This window comes from Homarus americanus, unplaced genomic scaffold (assembly GCF_018991925.1).
Source record: "Homarus americanus isolate GMGI-L3 unplaced genomic scaffold, GMGI_Hamer_2.0 scaffold31998, whole genome shotgun sequence".
Taxonomy (NCBI): Eukaryota; Metazoa; Arthropoda; class Malacostraca; order Decapoda; family Nephropidae; genus Homarus; species Homarus americanus.
In genome coordinates this window covers 43,561-62,373 of record NW_024713461.1, presented here as the reverse complement: position 1 = coordinate 62,373, position 18,813 = coordinate 43,561, and the positions used below count along the sequence as shown (strand labels likewise).

General features: G+C 42.0%; 1 protein-coding gene across 1 annotated transcript; it reads right to left on the bottom strand.

Annotated features, from left to right (window-relative positions):
* Positions 1 to 9,297: 9,297 nt before the first annotated feature.
* LOC121872066 lies at positions 9,298 to 11,098 on the bottom strand. Its single transcript, XM_042374752.1, has 4 exons — positions 10,738 to 11,098; positions 10,317 to 10,534; positions 9,591 to 9,771; positions 9,298 to 9,401 (listed from the first exon to the last, which is right to left on the bottom strand). Exons 1-4 carry the CDS (start codon positions 11,096 to 11,098, stop codon positions 9,298 to 9,300), a joined length of 864 nt encoding a protein of 287 aa, XP_042230686.1.
* Between the last annotated feature and the right edge of the window lie 7,715 nt (positions 11,099 to 18,813).

The following is an 18,813-nucleotide window of genomic DNA, read 5'->3' as shown; positions in this document are numbered from 1 at the left end:
CCACGCCAAACATCATAATAAACCAAGGTCAGTGTGAACCTCCCTAGCCCATAATCTGGTCCATAAGGCCATCCTTCACTCTATAACGAGATGTAATGAAGTCCTGCATCACTTCAACTTGTTCAGGTGAAGGATGACAATGGATTCTTGGATGTAGCATTTTAAGGCACAATTTGATTGACCTGTAGCGGCAGTTCCCTTTATATAACTAACTGTGTCAATGGTCCGGGCAGCATCATATATATCTTGTGTGATGTAGGATTAATACATCTGTGAGGAATAATAACAACTGTATGTTCCTGAGTGGTCTCTTCCCTCAGTTGTTGTACGAGATAAATTATCGCCCTTATGCACTCACTCACGGTACTGTTGAGGACAAATGTATTACAGGACATTGACACAGGACATGATATGGGGAGGCTAGTTAGCCTCCAGCACCGTTTAACATGAGGAGAATAACTTGGTCTCTAGCAAAACATTATCCTTATTTTACGGCGCCTTTCATACACACGAGTTGGTCATTGATGCTACTGCGCTCACTCAACTACCTCTGACACTCCTTCCCAGTACTGGTGTTGTAGTACTGTACAGGTGTTGTAGTGTAGTACTGTACAGGTGTTGTAATGTAGTACTGTACAGGTGTTGTAATGTAGTACTGTACAGGTGTTGTAGTGTAGTACTGTACAGGTGTTGTAATGTAGTACTGTACAGGTGTTGTAGTGTAGTACTGTACAGGTGTTGTAGTGTAGTACTGTACAGGTATTATAGTGTAGTAATTGCAGTGTTGTAATGTAGTACTGTACAGGTGTTATAGTGTAGTACTGTACAGGTGTTGTAATGTAGTACTGTACAGGTGTTATAGTATAGTACTGGTATTGTAGTGAACTTGTAGTATGAGTATTGTAGTGAACCTAACCTAACCTCGTCAAAAATATCACTCAACAAGTCTTCAGGTTAAAGCAATTTCGATACCTGTAATTATGTTTCAGGTAATCAGGTGGCAGTGACCAAGGGACAGGCAGAACAAAACTAAACGAAAGACAATTTTTACACAGAGCATATATAAGGAAAACAAAGCAGGAAATTGTTTTAACTGTGGTAGTGATGCATTGGGGGCTAGGTGTGTGGACAGAGGGGGGCTAAGGTGTGGTACAGAGGGGGCTAGGGGTGTAGTAAACTGGGGGCTAGGGTGGTAAACTGGGGTACTGGAGGCTAGGTGGTAAACGGGCACTGGAGGCTAGGGTGTGGTAAAACGGGTACTGGAGGCTAGGTGGTAAACGGTACTGGATACAGGTGGTAACGGTACTGAGGCTAGGGGTGTGGTAACGGGTACTGGAGGTTGTGTGGTAACTGGTACTGGAGGCTAGGGTGTGGTAAATCGGGTACTGGAGGCTAGGTGTGGTAAACTGGGGTACTGGAGGCTAGGTGTGGTAAACGGTACTGGAGGCTAGGGTGTGGTAAACGGGTACTGGAGGCTAGGGTGTGATAAACGGGTACTGGAGGCTAGGGTGTGGTAAATGGGTACTGGAGGCTAGGGTATGGTAAACTGGGGTACTGGAGGCTAGGTGTGGTAAACGGCACTGGAGGCTAGGTGGTAAACGGGTACTGGAGGCTAGGGGTGTGGTAAACGGGCTGGAGGCTAGGGGTGGTAAACTGGGGTACTGGAGGCTAGGTGTGGTAAACGGGTACTGGAGGCTAGGTGTGGTAACGGGTACTGAGGCTAGGTGTGGTACTGGAGGCTAGGGTGTGGTAAACGGGTACTGGAGGCTAGGGTGTGGTAAACGGGTACTGGAGGCTAGGGTGTGGTAAACTGGGACATGACTCTCACATCAGTCATGTTCTTAATTACTGTGATGAAGAAATTGTTAAACTGATATTTGATGAATTATAATTGTACAACTTCCTTTGTTTTTGTTATGTTAAAATGTTGTAAATTTATATTTTGTTAAAATATTGTAAATGTATATTTTGTTCTGTTAAGATATTGTAAGTTTATATTTTGCTATGTTAAAATATTAGGCGTTTATTGTAAGGCATTTCAGATGCACGGAATAGCTAATCTAAACCTGTCACAAGTGGGGTACCACAGGGCAGTGTATTGGGCCCGCTGTTGTTTGTTTGTTTCATAAATGACATGCCTGACGCTGTACACTCCTCCATACAAATGTTTGCCGATGACGCCAAGTTATTTCGGGAAATCAAGAACCAAGCGGACTGTGAAGAGCTGCAGAAGGACCTCTGTGGGCTCCAGGAATGGTCGAAGAAATGGCTGCTGAGATTCAATGTCACGAAGTGTAAGAGGATGCACCTGGGGCGTACCAACGGGATGATGAAACTGCACTAGTCGAGACTGAATGTGAGAAGGACCAAGGTGTGTATGTTGACAATGAGCTGAAGTTCTCGGGCCATTGTGAGAAGAAGGTGAATCAGGCTACTAAACTAGTAGGTCTTATGAGAAGATCGTTCAGATATCTAGACGGTCCGTCCCTCGTGACGATCTTCAGGAGTGAAGTGCTTCCCCATCTGGAGTACTGTCACCCCATCTGGTCCCCGAGATATGCTAGGGACTGTCAGTTGGTTGAAAATGTTCAAAGGAGGGCCACCAAACTGGTGCCTGCACTTCGGCACCTCAGCTACCCTGAGAGATTGGAGCGCCTGAACTTGCCTAGCTTATACTACAGACGGGCAAGGGGTGACCTAGTTGAGGTTTATAAGCATCTCAGGGGGCACTACTCAGTTGAGTGTCCTTACCTGGAGCTGGCGGACGCTCGCCCCACAAGGGGTCACAGCTCAAGATTGAAGAAGCCGCAAGTCCAGAAAACTGTGAGGGCAAACTTTTTCGGAGTGAGAATTGTGAACTGTTGGAACAACCTGCCAGAGAGTGTTGTGACGGCACCGAGTGTGAGCTGTTTCAAGACCAGACTTGACCAACACTGGAGCAGGTTCAGGTACATTCAGGAGCCGGTACATGCCCAGTACTTGCCAACAGTGTGTAACAGAGAGCCAGTACATGTCCAGTACTTGCCAACAGTGTGTAACAGAGAGCCAGTACATGTCCAGTATCTGCCAACAGTGTGTAACAGAGAGCCAGTACATGTCCAGTACTTGCCAACAGTGTGTAACAGAGAGCCAGTACATGCCCAGTAATTCTTGCCAACAGTGTGTAACAGAGACAGTACATGCCCAGCACTTCTGCCAACAGTGTGTAACAGGAGAGCCAGTACATGCCCAGTACTTGCCAACAGTGTGTAACAGAGAGCCAGTACATGCCCAGTACTTGACAACAGTGTGTAACAGAGAGCCAGTACATGCCCAGTACTTGCCAACAGTGTGTAACAGAGCCAGTACATGCCAACAGTGTGTAACAGAGAGCCAGTACATGCCCAGTACTTGCCAACAGTGTGTAACAGAGAGCCAGTACATGCCCAGTACTTGCCAACAGTGTGTAACAGAGAGCCAGTACATGCCCAGTACTTGCCAACAGTGTGTAACAGAGAGCCAGTACATGCCCAGTACTTGTCAACAGTGCGTAACAGAGAGCCAGTACATGCCCAGTACTTGTCAACAGTGTGTAACAGAGAGCCAGTACATGCCCAGTACTTGCCAACAGTGTGTAACAGAGCCAGCACATGCCCAGTACTTGTCAACAGTGTGTAACAGAGAGCCAGTACATGCCCACATTCTTGTCAACAGTGTGTAACAGAGGCCAGTATGCCCAATACCTAACAGTGTGTAACAGAAGGCCAGTACATGCCCAGTACTTGTCAACAGTGTGTAACAGAGAGCCAGTACATGCCCAGTACTTGCCAACAGTGTGTAACAGAGGCCAGTACATGTAATCTTGTCAACAGGTGTAACAAGAGCCAGTATGCCAGTGCCAACAATGTGTAACAGAGCCAGTACATGCCCGTACTTGTCAACAGTGTGTAACAGAGCCAGTACTTCCAACAGTGTGTAACAAGCCAGTCATGCCCAGTACTTGTCAACAGTGTGTAACAGAAGCCGGTACACCCATTGTCAACAGGTGTAACAAGGCCAGTACACCAACAGTGTTAACAGAGCCAGTACACCCCAGTACGTCAACAGTGTACAGAGCGCCAGTATCAACGTGCGTAACAGAGCCAGTAATGCCCGTACTTGTCAACAGTGTGTAACAGGCAATGCCCAGTACTTGTCAACAGTGTGTAACAGAGCCAGTACATGCCCAGTACTTGTCAACTATGTAACAGAGCCAGTACTTCAAACAGTGTAACAAGACATGCCCAGTACTTGTCAACAGTGTGTAACAGAGAGCCGGTACACGATACTTGTCAACAGTGAACAAGCCATGCCAACAGTGTGTAACAGAGCCAGTACATGCCCAGTACTTGTCACAGTGTGTAACAGAGCCCAGTACTTGTCAACAGTGTGTAACAGAGGCCAGTACATGCCCAGTACTTGCCAACAGTGTGTAACAGAGGCCAGTACATGCCCAGTACTTGTCAACAGTGTAACAAGGAGCTTGCCTGTAGTGTAACAGAGCCAGTACATGATACTTGTCAACAGTGTGTAACAGAGGCCGTACGCCCAGTACTTGTCAACAGTGTAACAGAGGCCGATGCCAACAGTGTGTAACAGGCCAGTACATGCCCAGTACTTGTCAACAGTGTGTAACAGAGAGCCAGCTCTTGCCAACAGTGTGTAACAGAGCCAGTACATGCCCAGTACTTGTCAACAGTGTGTAACAGAGCCAGTACATGCCCAGTACTTGTCAACAGTGTGTAACAGAGACGTGACCGACGCCCAAGTAGATAACGAACCGATCAGCGGCAAAGAGGATAAAAGTCAAAGTAAATTACTCATAGGATACTTTAAATAAGAGTGAACAAGTTTATTACAGTTCTGTGAGGCAAAAATTAAAACTTAAACGAACCTGAAATTCATCTTATTGCATGTTTATACAGGTATATGCGAACACCTGTGGAGCACCTGTCCTGTACAACAAATGTATCAAGCCTTGTAAGTAATGGAGGAAAGATATTACACAATAGCTCCTCTGATTCTTACAGTATAATCTGGTAATGAAGTATAAAGCTCTCATGGTATCCTTTATGTACAGTTCTCTTAATTTTATCGTTTTCTTAAGACTATTATTGACAGTTCGGGAAAGCTAATGAGTTAACTATTCCGGGCATTTTAAAACGCCTTACAAAAATCACCTATTGTAAAGTGATATTTTGGTTATTTTAAAATACAGTTCCATTGTTATCATATTTTCTTATGTTAAAATATTGTAAATTTATATTTTGTGTCTTGTCAAAAATTCTTGTCCAATTTTATCCCAATATCGAGTTTATATGTTGTCAATATATTGTATTTGTAATAAAAAAAATCACGGTACAGGTATTCACTTGCGGGTTTTCGATATATAAAAATATTAATGTTTTTTATATTAATTTCATTTTTTTTCTGTATAAAAGATAAAAAAAATTCTACCTCATATATAAAGATTTTTTTGTTGTAATTAGTTGTATCTTGATTCATTGTGATAAATATATTGTATTAAAAATATAGTATTGGGATCACCTGAAGATTAGACACCCCAGAATAGTTTCATATGATTAAACACCTTAACATTAATCTAACCTAACCAAACCACAAGACCTAACAACCCCACAACAAAAGTAACGTAACATAATTTAACGCAAATTTAACCAGTGCCGGATTTAGACCTGTGGAGGCCCGTGGGAAGTCAAGAGGGTGGGGTGGCGAGTGAAGTGATCCTAAACACCTGGGAGTCCCGGGGCCCTGTAAGTCCCCGGGAAAATTCTGAAATTTGAACACTTCTTTGGAGAATTTTGAAGCCATATGCTGTTCTATTAAAAATATACGGTTCATAGGAAAACCAGGTATTCATGAATTTCAAGGAGTAACTAGTCTAATTTCTATCACGCTTCTTGCTGAACATAGTTTACGTGATGGAATAGATAAACATGAATTTTAAAGAATGAAAATAAAAATAATCCAAATGAATAAACAAATAAATAAAATATTGTAATATGTGGAGGCCCCAGATTGTGGAGGCCCCTGGGCAGCTGCTCTCACCTTTGCCCACTCCTGAATCTGGCCCTGAATTTAACCTACTCTGACATAACTTTGGCTAACCTAACCCACCAGGAAGCATTAGGAGGTTTAATAATCAAGTAAAATAATCTGTTGGTTTAATCTTCAGGTAATTATCATTTATTTAAAAATGTCATTATTTCTCTTATACAGTAATTTAATTTTTGTTTTCACTTAATAATCGTAATTTTATTTTAGATATTTTTTTATGTCCGGGTTTTGACAAATAAAAATTATATTGGTACAAAATTCATGTATTTTCAATATAAAAGATAGTTTATTTTTTCCCATCTGCTGTATATAATTATATCTCAAACTCTATTTCTTACGTTAAATATACCCTCACCATTATCCATTAATATCTCTACCATTATCCCCTGGCTCTCCTACCATCACCTTTACCCATTAATATCTCTACCATTATCCCCTGGCTCTCCTACCATCACCTTTACCCATTAATATCTCTACCATTATCCCCTGGCTCTCCTACCATCACCTTCCCATTAATATCTCTACCATTATCCCTTGGCTCTCCTACCATCACCTTTACCCTTATTATCTCTACCATTATCCCCTGGCTCTCCTATCACCTTTACCCATTAATATCTCTACCATTATCTGGCTCTCCTACCATCACCTTTACCCATTAATATCTCTACCATTATCCCTGGCTCTCCTACCCATTACCCATTAATATCTCTACCATTATCTGGCTCTCACCATCACCTTTACCCATTAATATCTCTACCATTATCCTTGGCTCTCCTACCATCACCTTTACCCATTATTATCTCTACCATTATCCTTGCTCTCCTACCATCACCTTTCCCATTAATATCTCTACCATTATCTGGCTCTCTACCATCACCTTTACCCATTATTATCTCTACCATTATCCCTGGCTCTCCTACCATCACCTTTACCCATTAATATCTCTACCATTATCCCTGGCTCTCCTACCATCACCTTTACCCATTAATATCCCTACCATTATCTGGCTCTCCTACCATCACCTATACCATTAATATCTCTACCATTATCCTGGCTCCTACCATCACCTTTACCTATTAATGTCTCTACCATTATCTGGCTCTCCTACCATCACCTTCACCCATTAATGTCTCTACCATTATCCCCTGGCTCTCCTACCATCACCTTCACCCATTAATATCTCTACCATTATCCCCTGGCTCTCCTACCCTCAATAATATGGACAGATTACCATTATTCAGACAGATTTACAATTATAGACAGATTATAATTATACAGACACACATTGATTATACAGACATCTGACTTGACAGATGTATAAATGTAATAGTAACTCTACACTTGTGATCACCAATACATTAGGTTAGGTCAAATTCATACCCAGGTCAATACTCACTAGGTCAAATTCATACCCAGGTCAATACCAATAGGTCAAATTCATACCCAGGTCAATCTCACTAGGTCAAATTCATACCCAGGTCAATACCCATACTAGGTCAAATTCGTACCCAGGTCAATACTCACTAGGTCAAATTCATACCCAGGTCAATACTCACTAGGTCAAATTCATACCCAGGTCAATACCCAATAGGTCAAATTCATACCCAGGTCAATACTCACTAGGTCAAATTCATTACCCAGGTCAATACTCACTAGGTCAAATTCATACCCAGGTCAATACTCACTAGGTCAAATTCATACCCAGGTCAAAACTCACTAGGTCAAATTCATACCCAGGTCAATACTCACTAGGTCAAATTCATACCCAGGTCAATACCCAATAGTTCAAATTCATTACCCAGATGACCTCAGCACCAAGCAGAACCAGTGAACAGGTCAACCCAAAAGCCAGAATGGTGAAGATGCCCTGAAAGATGGATTATTTCACCATTATTTACTCCACTTGGTGACTTGACTATGGATCGCCTGAAGTTTAGACACCCTAGTTTATTTTACCTGAGGTTTAGACACCCTAGTTTATTTACCTGATGATTAGACACCCTAGTTTATTTCACCTGAAGATTTATCAACCTATCAACCTAATGCTGACCTAACAACCTAACTTAATACTAAACCTAACGTAACCTAATGCTAACATAACATAATACTAACTTAACCTAACCTAACCTAACCTAACCTAACCTAATGCTAACATAACATAATACTAACATAACCTAACCTGAACCTAACATAACCTAACCTACCTTAATTTAAGATACCTAAATTATCAATAGTCAAATCAAGATCAGATATTGACCCTCTACAACAAGAATCAAATCAAGATCCCTTACAAATACCTACATATAAAAACAAATACAAAATTACCTTAAAAATACAAAATTATCTTAAATACATTACCTAAAAAATACAAAATTACCTTAAATACATTACCTTAAGTACATTACCTAAAAAATACAAAATTACCTTAAATACATTACCTAAGTACATTACCTAAAATACAAATTACTTAAAAATACAAAATTCTTAAATACAAAATTCTTAAATACAAATTACCAAAAATAAAATTATAACCAAATACAAATTAGCTAAAATACAAAAATTACCTAAAATACAAATTACCTAAAATACAAAATTACCTAAATACAAAATTACCTTAAAATACAAAATACTAAAATACAAATTACCCTAAAAATACAAATTACTTAAATACAAATTACCTTAATACAAAATTACATTAAAAATACAAAAATTCTTAAATACAAAATTACCTTAAATACATTACCTAAAAATACAAAATTACCTTAAAATACAAATAACCTTAAATACAAAATTACCTTAAAAATACAAAATTACCTTAAAAAAAAGACATTACCCATATATTATGCCACGACAGTGAAGTCTTGACAGTAAATTTAGACGGAGTGTGCTGACAGTATGTTGAGTTAGGTACGGCAATGTCTAGCCAGTGCTGATAGAGACCAGCTTCTATTGCCAGACTTAACCTGTGTGTAAAGATGGGGAGGGGGGTGAGACAATAAAATCAATATTATACAAGTTTATATTGAAACAGCACAAAGATGGGGAGGGGGGTGAGACAGTAAAATCAATATAATACAAGTTTATATTGAAACAGCATGTAATGTATATAGACAGTACAGGTATAAAAACATTATATATAAACTACAGGTACACAAACAATAAAGAGAACAGGTTAAGGATTCGTGCCAAAAAAACAATAAATACTCACTTGGTGTTGATAGCTGGTAGCAATGGACTGTCTTTCTGCACGATCATGCAATATGTGAAGTGTAGAATGGTTTCTCTGGATGCATAATAATCACACCGACCTGTAAGAAGGGAAATGACCTCAAATTACATGGGGATTAGTCACCCAACTCCCTGATGATCAAATTGCCTTGTTACGTGTGGTTAGGTTAGGTTGACACGAGGGCATCACATCACACCTCATAACAGATTAAACAAATTAACTTAATATTAATCAACAAATACACACCAAAAACAAACACGTTAATAACCTGTTTGGGAAAAATGTTGACCCATGATGACCTGAGAGGTGAGGTCATCCAACAACAGGACGAGAGGTTGACCTGTAATCATGGCTGTTAGGATGAAGTTGTTTTCATCCTGTCTCTTGTATTTCAGACGACCTTTATCCTCCAGCCTTCCTAACTTGTGTAGAATACCTGAGTTGGCGTTCTGTCCAGGGAGAGTGAGAGAGAGAGATAGAGAGTGATAGTGAGGGAGAGAGAGAGAGAGTGATGGTGATAGACAGAGGGAGACAGACAGACAGATATATACTGACCTAACATACACATATTATAATTGATTGTATATGGATAGATAACATAATACTAACCTAACGTAAAACTAACTTAACCTAACCTAACGTAAAACTAACTTAACCTAACCTAACGTAAAACTAACTTAACCTAACCTAACGTAAAACTAACTTAACCTAACGTAAAACTAACTTAACCTAACCTAACGTAAAACTAACTTAACATGACCTAACCTAACGTAAAACTAACTTAACATGACCTAACCTAACGTAAAACTAACTTAACATGACCTAACCTAACGTAAAACTAACTTAACATGACCTAACCTACTTTATGATACCTAAACTACCATTCGTCAAATCGAGAGAAAGACGCAAGCAAGAATCCAAAATAAAATATTCCTCAAGTAACATGACAGACAGACAGACATTCACCCTGACCACCACACCAAAACCAACCTACCTTTAAAATCTGTGCATCAGCTGTGTCTGTTTCTACGTAAAGCACAGCCTCTGTGTCTTGTATAAAATCCTCAGCTGTCTGGTAAGGGTGTGAGGTGTAGAGGACCGTCATTTGAGAGGTAAGATTGCTACAGTAACTCCACGTTAGTATTACTGTAGTCAGGATCCAAGCTGCTGTTAGTATCCTCTGCCATGTTTTGTTCTCTCTTGTAACTCGATCTGGGTGAGAAATTTTTTACACAGTTTAGATATTTTGATAGTGAATAACATTTGACTTAATATGTTTTGATAAAGTGAATAGCATATGAGTTTATGTTGATATTTTAATATATACTGAGTGAATAACATCATGAACAGTTTATTTAGGTACCTGAATGCATAAAGTGAAAAACACGTAAAGCAGTTTATTTAATCAGAATTACCTTGTTGTAAGAGCACACGATAATAGATGAAAAAGACAGATGACAGCGATTCATAACTGCTATCACGCGTCGCGGCGAAGTAAGAGAGGATTACCACCACAAAAACAGCTGTCACTAAGGCTGCCAAAGTCGCTGCTAGGACCTGAGGAGCTAAGGGCAACAGGAAACCCCAAGGATCGATCTCCGGTACACCACGACCTCCTATCATCCTAGAGTAGTCGCTGAGGATGGGTGTTGTGAAGACGATAACAGATGCTCGTGGTTCTGTCATGGCAAATGGTCCTAGTCCCATATCTGCTTCCTGAGGTATATACATTCTTCCTTCAGACACATTATTACTTGGCTTACCAGGAATAGTCATTTGGGTTTGTCTGATCTTATGTAAAATTCACTTTACTTATTAAACATGATTAACGTTAATAATAGGATAGCAAAAGGCATATTTTTGCATTATAAGCATTTTTCCCTTTTCAATAGTGTTATTACTAGCATTAACAATAGAAATTCAATTATTGCCACAATGATGTAAGGATCATTTTGGAATTTACTGACTCATTCATACCTATAATTACCTCTGTGATTTAAATTATAGTTAAATTATATGTGAGTCTTACCTTCCTCGCTACCATACCGACCATGCCCGACCAGGTACCATCGTGGTACCTGAAACCCCACGTACCGTCTGGGGGCCTAACTAAAGTGTACCTGTAAGAGAGGAACAGGTGTTTTAGTTCTTATACACACACACTAGCATATATTTTCTCTTTTTCTCATACATTTTCTCTCTCCTCACACACACTCTCTTTCCCTCTCACTTTCTCCCTTTCTCACTTCCTTAAATACTAACCTAACCCAACCCAATCTATTTCTTTTAATACATAACCAAGGTGAAATATTATCGTCATACACAAGACATACACTCATACAAAAGATATATTACCAATATTACTGTAATATTAGACTAAATTACAGAATATTACTGTAAATATTTCAAAAACGTCAATTTCATTTTCCGCCATAACGAATAACTGACATAGACAAATTATTCTTGGTTAGGTTAAGTTTGGGTCAATATTAGTCTATAAAAGATATATTGCTTATGTATTCATGTTATTATACTAATTTAGCTTGATGAAACAGCTTTATGTGTTGATGTTCGGTTACAACACTAAACATGATACCCTTGATACACACACACCCACCTCAATAAAACCGAGAGAAAGTAAAGAAAGTGAGAAAGAACTCTACACTTACGTAAAATTGAGAGAAAGGGCTAAAATATCCAATAAATTAGCCATAGGTCCTGAAATGGTGGTGTGGTTAGCGTCCTGCGTGATGGTGACGTGTGGTTTCCATTCTTCCACCGCCACCACTAGCTCTCTTCCACCCTTGAACCTGATAGTGAGAGATAGATAAAAACTACATAATTAAACTGAAAATGTATATGAATAGCGTATATAGATGGTGTAAGGTGTGTAAACAATGTATATACACAGTGTATGGTGCATAAATAATGTATATACACAATGTAAGATGCAAAATATACATACAGTGCAGATATACAAACAATATACTGTACAATACATAGTGCCGAATTTTAGTTCCAACGAAGTAATTGGAACATAGTTTACAATAGTTATCGTCAAAAGAATTTAATTATGATTTATATTAATAAAAAAATAGCTTTGCCTTGAAACATTATTATTATTGTAGTAGTAGTAGCCTATAGCAATCCATCAGAATTTTATATAGTAAATGACAAGGCTCTAAGAGGTGATACCATCATACAGTCAACCGAGGGAACAACGCAAGGGGACCCTGTTGCAATGGCAATGTATGCAATAGGCCTATCAGTGCTCCAACACACAATAACATTTGAAACAACTGATGTCAAACAAGTGGCGTATGCCGACGACCTTACAGGAGCAGGAAAAGTGGAGGACATCAAACAGTGGTGGGACCTGGTAACATCGCGAGGTCCACAAATAGGGTACCACCCAAACGCCAGCAAGTCCTTCCTCATCGTGAAGCCAGAACATTATGAACGGGCAATGGAGGTGTTCAGTGGAAGTGAGGTCAAAATAACAAAGGATGGCCAAAGACACCTAGGCGCGGTAATCGGCACGACGGACTTCAAGACCGAGTACGTAACGGGAAAGGTGATTCAGTGGGTTAGGGAAATCCAAGCTCTGTCTGAGATTGCTAACACAGAGCCACATGCGGCTTTTGCTGCATTCACCCATGGAGTCAAACATCGCTGGAACTACCTGATGCGTACCATCCCTGAGATCGGACCCCTCCTCCACCCTCTGGAAGAAGCTATCAGTGTCAAGTTCATTCCCAAATTAGTGCAACACCACGACTTAACCCCAGCAGAAAGATCATTCGTTGCACTACCACCGAGACTTGGAGGAATGGGAGTGACCAATCCAGAGGAGATTGATGCCACCGAACATCAAAACTCAGTTGAGCTCACGGCAGCCCTCACGGACCACATAATAGCCCAGAACGCAACAGGGGAGGTCGAGACCAGTGAAGTAAACGAGATTCGAATGTCCATTACGACAGAACGACAGCACAGCCAAAGTGATTAAAGTTGCAGCAACTGTTGCTGCAGGTACCAGAGAATAAAAAAAAAAAAAAACAGTAGCTATAGAGCAGGAGGTGGGCGCCTCGAACTGGTTAACTACGTTACTGATAAGGGCAAATGGTTTCAGTCTCAATAAACAAGAATTTACAGATGCCATTGCTCTAAGGTACGGCAGGCCAGTAGAATGTTTGCCCTCCCAATGCGTGTGTGGCTCTTCCTATGACGTCGATAACGCCATGGTGTGCAAGAAAGGGGGCTTCATATGCATGAGGCATGACGAGGTAAGGGACCTCACAGCAAATATGTTGAAGGAAATCTGCCGGGACGTCATGGTAGAACCGACCCTCCTTCCATTGGACGGTAAGAATTTCCAACACAGGACTTCAAACACATCCAACGAAGCCCGTGTGGACGTCAGTGCTCGAGGATTCTGGACGTGGGGACAGCGAGCCTTCTTCGACATCAGGATTTTTGATCCCATGGCCGCATGTCACCGTAACTTAGCTCTCGATGCTGCACACAGGAGGAACGAGAACGACAAGATAAGGGCATATGGGGAGAGAATTGAGAACGTTGATCAAGGCAGCTTCACTCCTCTAGTGTTCACAACCTCTGGTGGGATGGGACCAAGTGCAAGATGTTTCTACGCCAGACTCGCGGAGTTGATCTCCGAACAGACGCAGCAGCCCAGAAGTTATGTTACAGCCTGGATGAGATGTCGACTGTCCTTCTCTCTCCTCAGGTCGGCTTTGCTCTGCCTCAGGGGAACGAGAGGATCGGCCCTAAAGTCGACAACAGCTGCAGATATTGACTATGAGGCAACAGTCACTGAATGCCGCATAGATCTGCGGCTCAACTAACTCAACACAGATAGGATAGCTACTTATGTATTAGGATATTTAATATTAAGGTAATAAAATGGCGGCGAAGGTATGGCTATTGGTGGAGGCTGGAGGCCATTATAAAAAAAATGTGGCAGCAATGAAGAGAAGGTCGACAATGTGGCGGACTGGGACCCTAGATGATCTCCTATGTGAAGCAAGAACACTGCAGGAGAGACTAAAATCTACGGGTGACGGAAAGCAAAACACCGATGACGTGGCAAGAAAATTTGGAAACAAAATGCGTGTGGGAAAAGTGTCTCTCGCGGTAAGATCTCTAACACATGAATCCTCCGGTGGAGTGATGCCAATAAACAGGGCGACATTAAAACTATTGAAAGAGAAACATCCCCCTGCAAGTGAAGATGAAGGCATCAGGTTACAGGGTGACTATATCCCACCAAATATTGTCCTGTTCGAGAAAATAACAGGAGAGATGGTGTGGAAAAAGGCACTGAAGACTCGAGGAGGAGCCGGCCCTTCAGGTCTGGATGCAAACGGTTGGAGAGTCATCCTCAGCACTAACAAGTTTGGCCCTGTAGCAAGCGAACTCTGCATTGCCATTGCCACCCTTGCAAGAAAGCTTGCATCCTCTTGCTGCCATCACCTCCAGGCTCTGACGGCCTGCCGCCTTATTCCTCTGGAAAAGAATCCAGGATGTAGACCTATAGGGGTGGGGGAAGTGCTGAGGCGGATCATCGGAAAGTGTATAATGGAGGTGGTAAAGGATGATGTCAGGGCAGCAGCAGGGAACCTACAAGTGTGTGCTGGCCACCAGGCTGGTGGGGAGGCGGCCATTCACGCCATGAGATTGATATTTGAGCAGCGTGATTGTGAGGCCGTTCTTCTGGTGGATGCCTCAAACGCATTCAACATACTTAACCGCAAGGCTGCACTGCACAACATCAAGATCAAGTGTCCTAGCTTTGCGATGTATGTTGAAAATTCGTATAGGAATCCTTCAGACCTCTACATAGTAAACAACAAGGCTCTCCGAGGTGATACCATCCTACAGTCGACCGAGGGAACAACACAGGGGGACCCCGTTGCAATGGCAATGTATGCAATAGGCCTATCAGTGCTCCAACAAGAAATAAAGTATGAAACAACTGGGGTCAAACAAGTGGCATATGCTGATGACCTCACAGGAGCAGGAAAAGTGGAGGACATCAAAAAGTGGTGGGACCTGGTAACATCGCGAGGTCCACATATAGGGTACCACCCTAACGCCAGCAAATCCTTCCTCATCGTGAAGCCAGATCATTATGATCGGGCTGTGGAGGTTTTCGGCGAAAGTGAGGTCAAAATAACTAAGGACGGCCAAAGACATCTAGGCGCAGTAATTGGCACTACGGACTTCAAGACCCAGTACGTAGGGGGAAAGGTGAATGAGTGGGTTAGCGAAATCCATGCTCTATCGGAGATTGCTAACACAGAGCCACATGCGGCCTTTGCAGCATTCACACATGGAGTCAAGCATCGTTGGAACTACCTGATGCGTACCATCCCTGAGATCCGACCCCTCCTCCACCCTTTGGAAGAAGCAATCAGTGTCAAGTTCATTCCCAAACTAGTGAAACACCACGACTTAACCCTAGCAGAAAGAACACTTCTTGCACTTCCACCAAGACTGGGAGGGATGGGACTAACTAATCCAGAGGAGATTGCTGACTCTGAACATCAAAATTCACTTAAGCTCACGGCAGCCCTCACTGACCACATAATCGCCCAGAATGCAACAGGGGAAGTGGACACCAGCGAAGTTAATAAGATCCGTAGGTCCATTACAACAGATCGGCAGAACTGCCAAAATGACATGTTGCAGCAACTATTGCTGCTGGTTCCAGAAAATTTGACAAAAAAAGTAGCTATAGCGCAGGAGGTGGGCGCCTCGAACTGGCTAACTACGTTACCGATAAGGGCAAATGGTTTCAGCCTTAACAAACAAGAATTTACAGATGCCATTGCTCTAAGGTACGGTTGGCCAGTAGATGGTTTGCCCTCCCAATGCGTGTGTGGCTATTCCTATGATGGCGATCACGCCATGGTTTGCAAGAAGGGGGGCTTCATATGCATGAGGCATGACGAGGTAAGGGATCTCACAGCAAATATGTTGAAGGAAATCTGTCGGGACGTCATGGTAGAACCGACCCTCCTTCCACTGGATGGCGAGATCTTCCAACACAGGACTTCAAACACATCTAACGAAGCCCGTGTGGACGTCAGTGCTCGAGGATTCTGGACGCTGGGACAGCGAGCTTTCTTCGACATCAGGATTTTTGATCCCATGGCCGTTTGTCACCGTAACCTAGCTCTCGATGCTGCGCATAGGAGGAACGAGAACGACAAGAGAAGGGCATATGGGGAGAGAATTCAAAATGTTGATCAAGGCAGCTTCACTCCTCTAGTGTTCACAACCTCTGGTGGGATGGGCCCAAGTGCAAGATGTTTCTACGCCAGACTCGCGGAGCTGATCTCCGAACAGAAGCAGCAGCCCAGAAGTTATGTCACAGCCTGGATGAGATGTCGACTGTCCTTCTCTCTCCTTCGGTCGGCTTTGCTCTGCCTCAGGGGAACGAGAGCTTCTGCCCCTACTCCGACAACTGCTGCAGATATCGACTATGAGGCTACAGTCACTGAATGCCGCATAGATCTGCGGCTCAACTAATTTAACACAGATAGGATAGTTTCTTATGTATTAGGATATTTAATATTAAGGTAAATAAATGGTGGCGAAGGTGTGGCTATTGGGGGAGGCTGGAGGCCACGTTTAAAAAAAAAAAAAAAAAAAAAAAAAATAGTAGTAGTAATAATAGTAGTAGTAGACATACCTTAAGTGCCTTGGGTCCTGTGGGTGTCTCAAGGCTTGGGTCAAACTTGCCGCCATAACCACAACTACCACAACTACCACCATCTGCTCCTGAGTAGTCATAAAACACCCAGTATTATTTATTTTCAATATTTTCAAGTCCAAAAATTATCACCAGAATTAACGTATATTAATTATGAATATTATAGAACTTAAATTAACCTTAATCTCACATAATTCATTGCAGGTTAAAGAAAGAACCCAGTAAATTAATTAAAATAAAAGATTTAAATATTTCTCAGATACAATAATCTAAAAAAAATGTCTTGAAAAAATCCTAAAACATATTGTTTCTCATCATTGTATATCTAGAAGACTTGATTTAGTAATTATATAGAGTACATAAATATCACCAAATACCAGTCATGTTATGGTTTAGTTTTAATATAGGCTTACCAATTTATAGGAGAAGCTTATCACCAATACCCTCCCTCGGCCACTGCTTGAAGTACACTGAGTCTGACCAGTGAGTCATTTACCACACCTGAGCGAACCGAAATTAAGTTACGCCAAATTTATTATCAAAAGATGTAAAAGTATAATAAATTAATCGTTAGAAGACATAAAACTCAAACTACCAAATGTAATAAGTTGTACAGTAGCATGCTTAAGTGACGGCCTATAGTGGCAGAAATAAAAAGTAATGTAGTATCCTTCTTTCAAACAAAGCATTAAGTGTTAAGAAGAACGGGGATTAGGTTATGGTTGCATGCTGTGGGGTTATGAGGAATCAGTTCAGTGTTACAGTACTGGGTATGTACTGGCTCTCTGTTACACACTGTTGGTAAGTACTGGGCATGTACTGGCTCTCTGTTACACACTGTTGGTAAGTACTGGGCATGTACTGGCTCTCTGTTACACACTGTTGGTAAGTACTGGGCATGTACTGGCTCTCTGTTACACACTGCTGGCAAGTACTCGGGCATGTACTGGCTCTCTCTGTTTCACACACTGTTGGTGAAGTACCGGGTGTGTACTGCCTCTGTTACACACTGCTGACAAGCATCAGCATGGCTCTCTGTTACAATTGCTGGCAAGCACTGGGCATGTACTGGCTCTTGTTACACACTGCTGGCAAGTACTGGGCATGTGTAACGGCCTGTCACACACTGGTTGCGGAAGTACTGCGTGCACTGGGCCTCTGCCACACACTGCTGACAAGTACTGCAGCATGTACTGGTTTCCTCTGTTACACACTGTTGGTAAGTACTGGGTGTGTACTGGCCTCTGTTACACACTGCTGGTAAGTACTGGCATGTACTGGCTCTCTGTTACACACTGTTGGTAAGTACTGGATACGTACTGGCTCTCTGTTACACACTGTTGGCAAGTACTGGGCATGTACTGGCTCTCTGTTGCACACTGTTGGCGAGTACTGGGCAGGTATTGGCTCTCTGTTACACACTGTTGGTAAGTACTGGACATGTACTGGCTCTCTGTTACACACTGTTGGCAAGTACTGGGCATGTACTGGCTCTCTGTTACACACTGTTGGTACGTACTGGACACGTACTGGCTCTCTGTTACACACTGTTGGCAAGTACTGGGCATGCACCGGCTCTCTGTTACACACTGTTGGCAAGTACTGGGCATGTACTGGCTCTCTGTTACACACTGTTGGTAAGTACTGGGTGTGTACTGGCTCTCTGTTACACACTGTTGGCAAGTACTGGGCATGTTCTGGCTCTCTGTTACACACTGTTGGTAAGTACTGGGCATGTACTGGCTCTCTGTTA

Coding starts and splice junctions, on each gene's coding strand:
- LOC121872066 (XM_042374752.1), bottom strand. CDS start 11,098: ATGACTATTCCTGGTAAGCCAAGTAATAATGTGTCTGAAGGAAGAATG. Junction 9,772..10,316: donor CTGATGCACAGATTTTAAAG/GTAGGTTGGTTT, acceptor CTCCCTGGACAG/AACGCCAACTCAGGTATTCT. Junction 9,402..9,590: donor TCAACATTTTTCCCAAACAG/GTTATTAACGTG, acceptor CCCTTCTTACAG/GTCGGTGTGATTATTATGCA.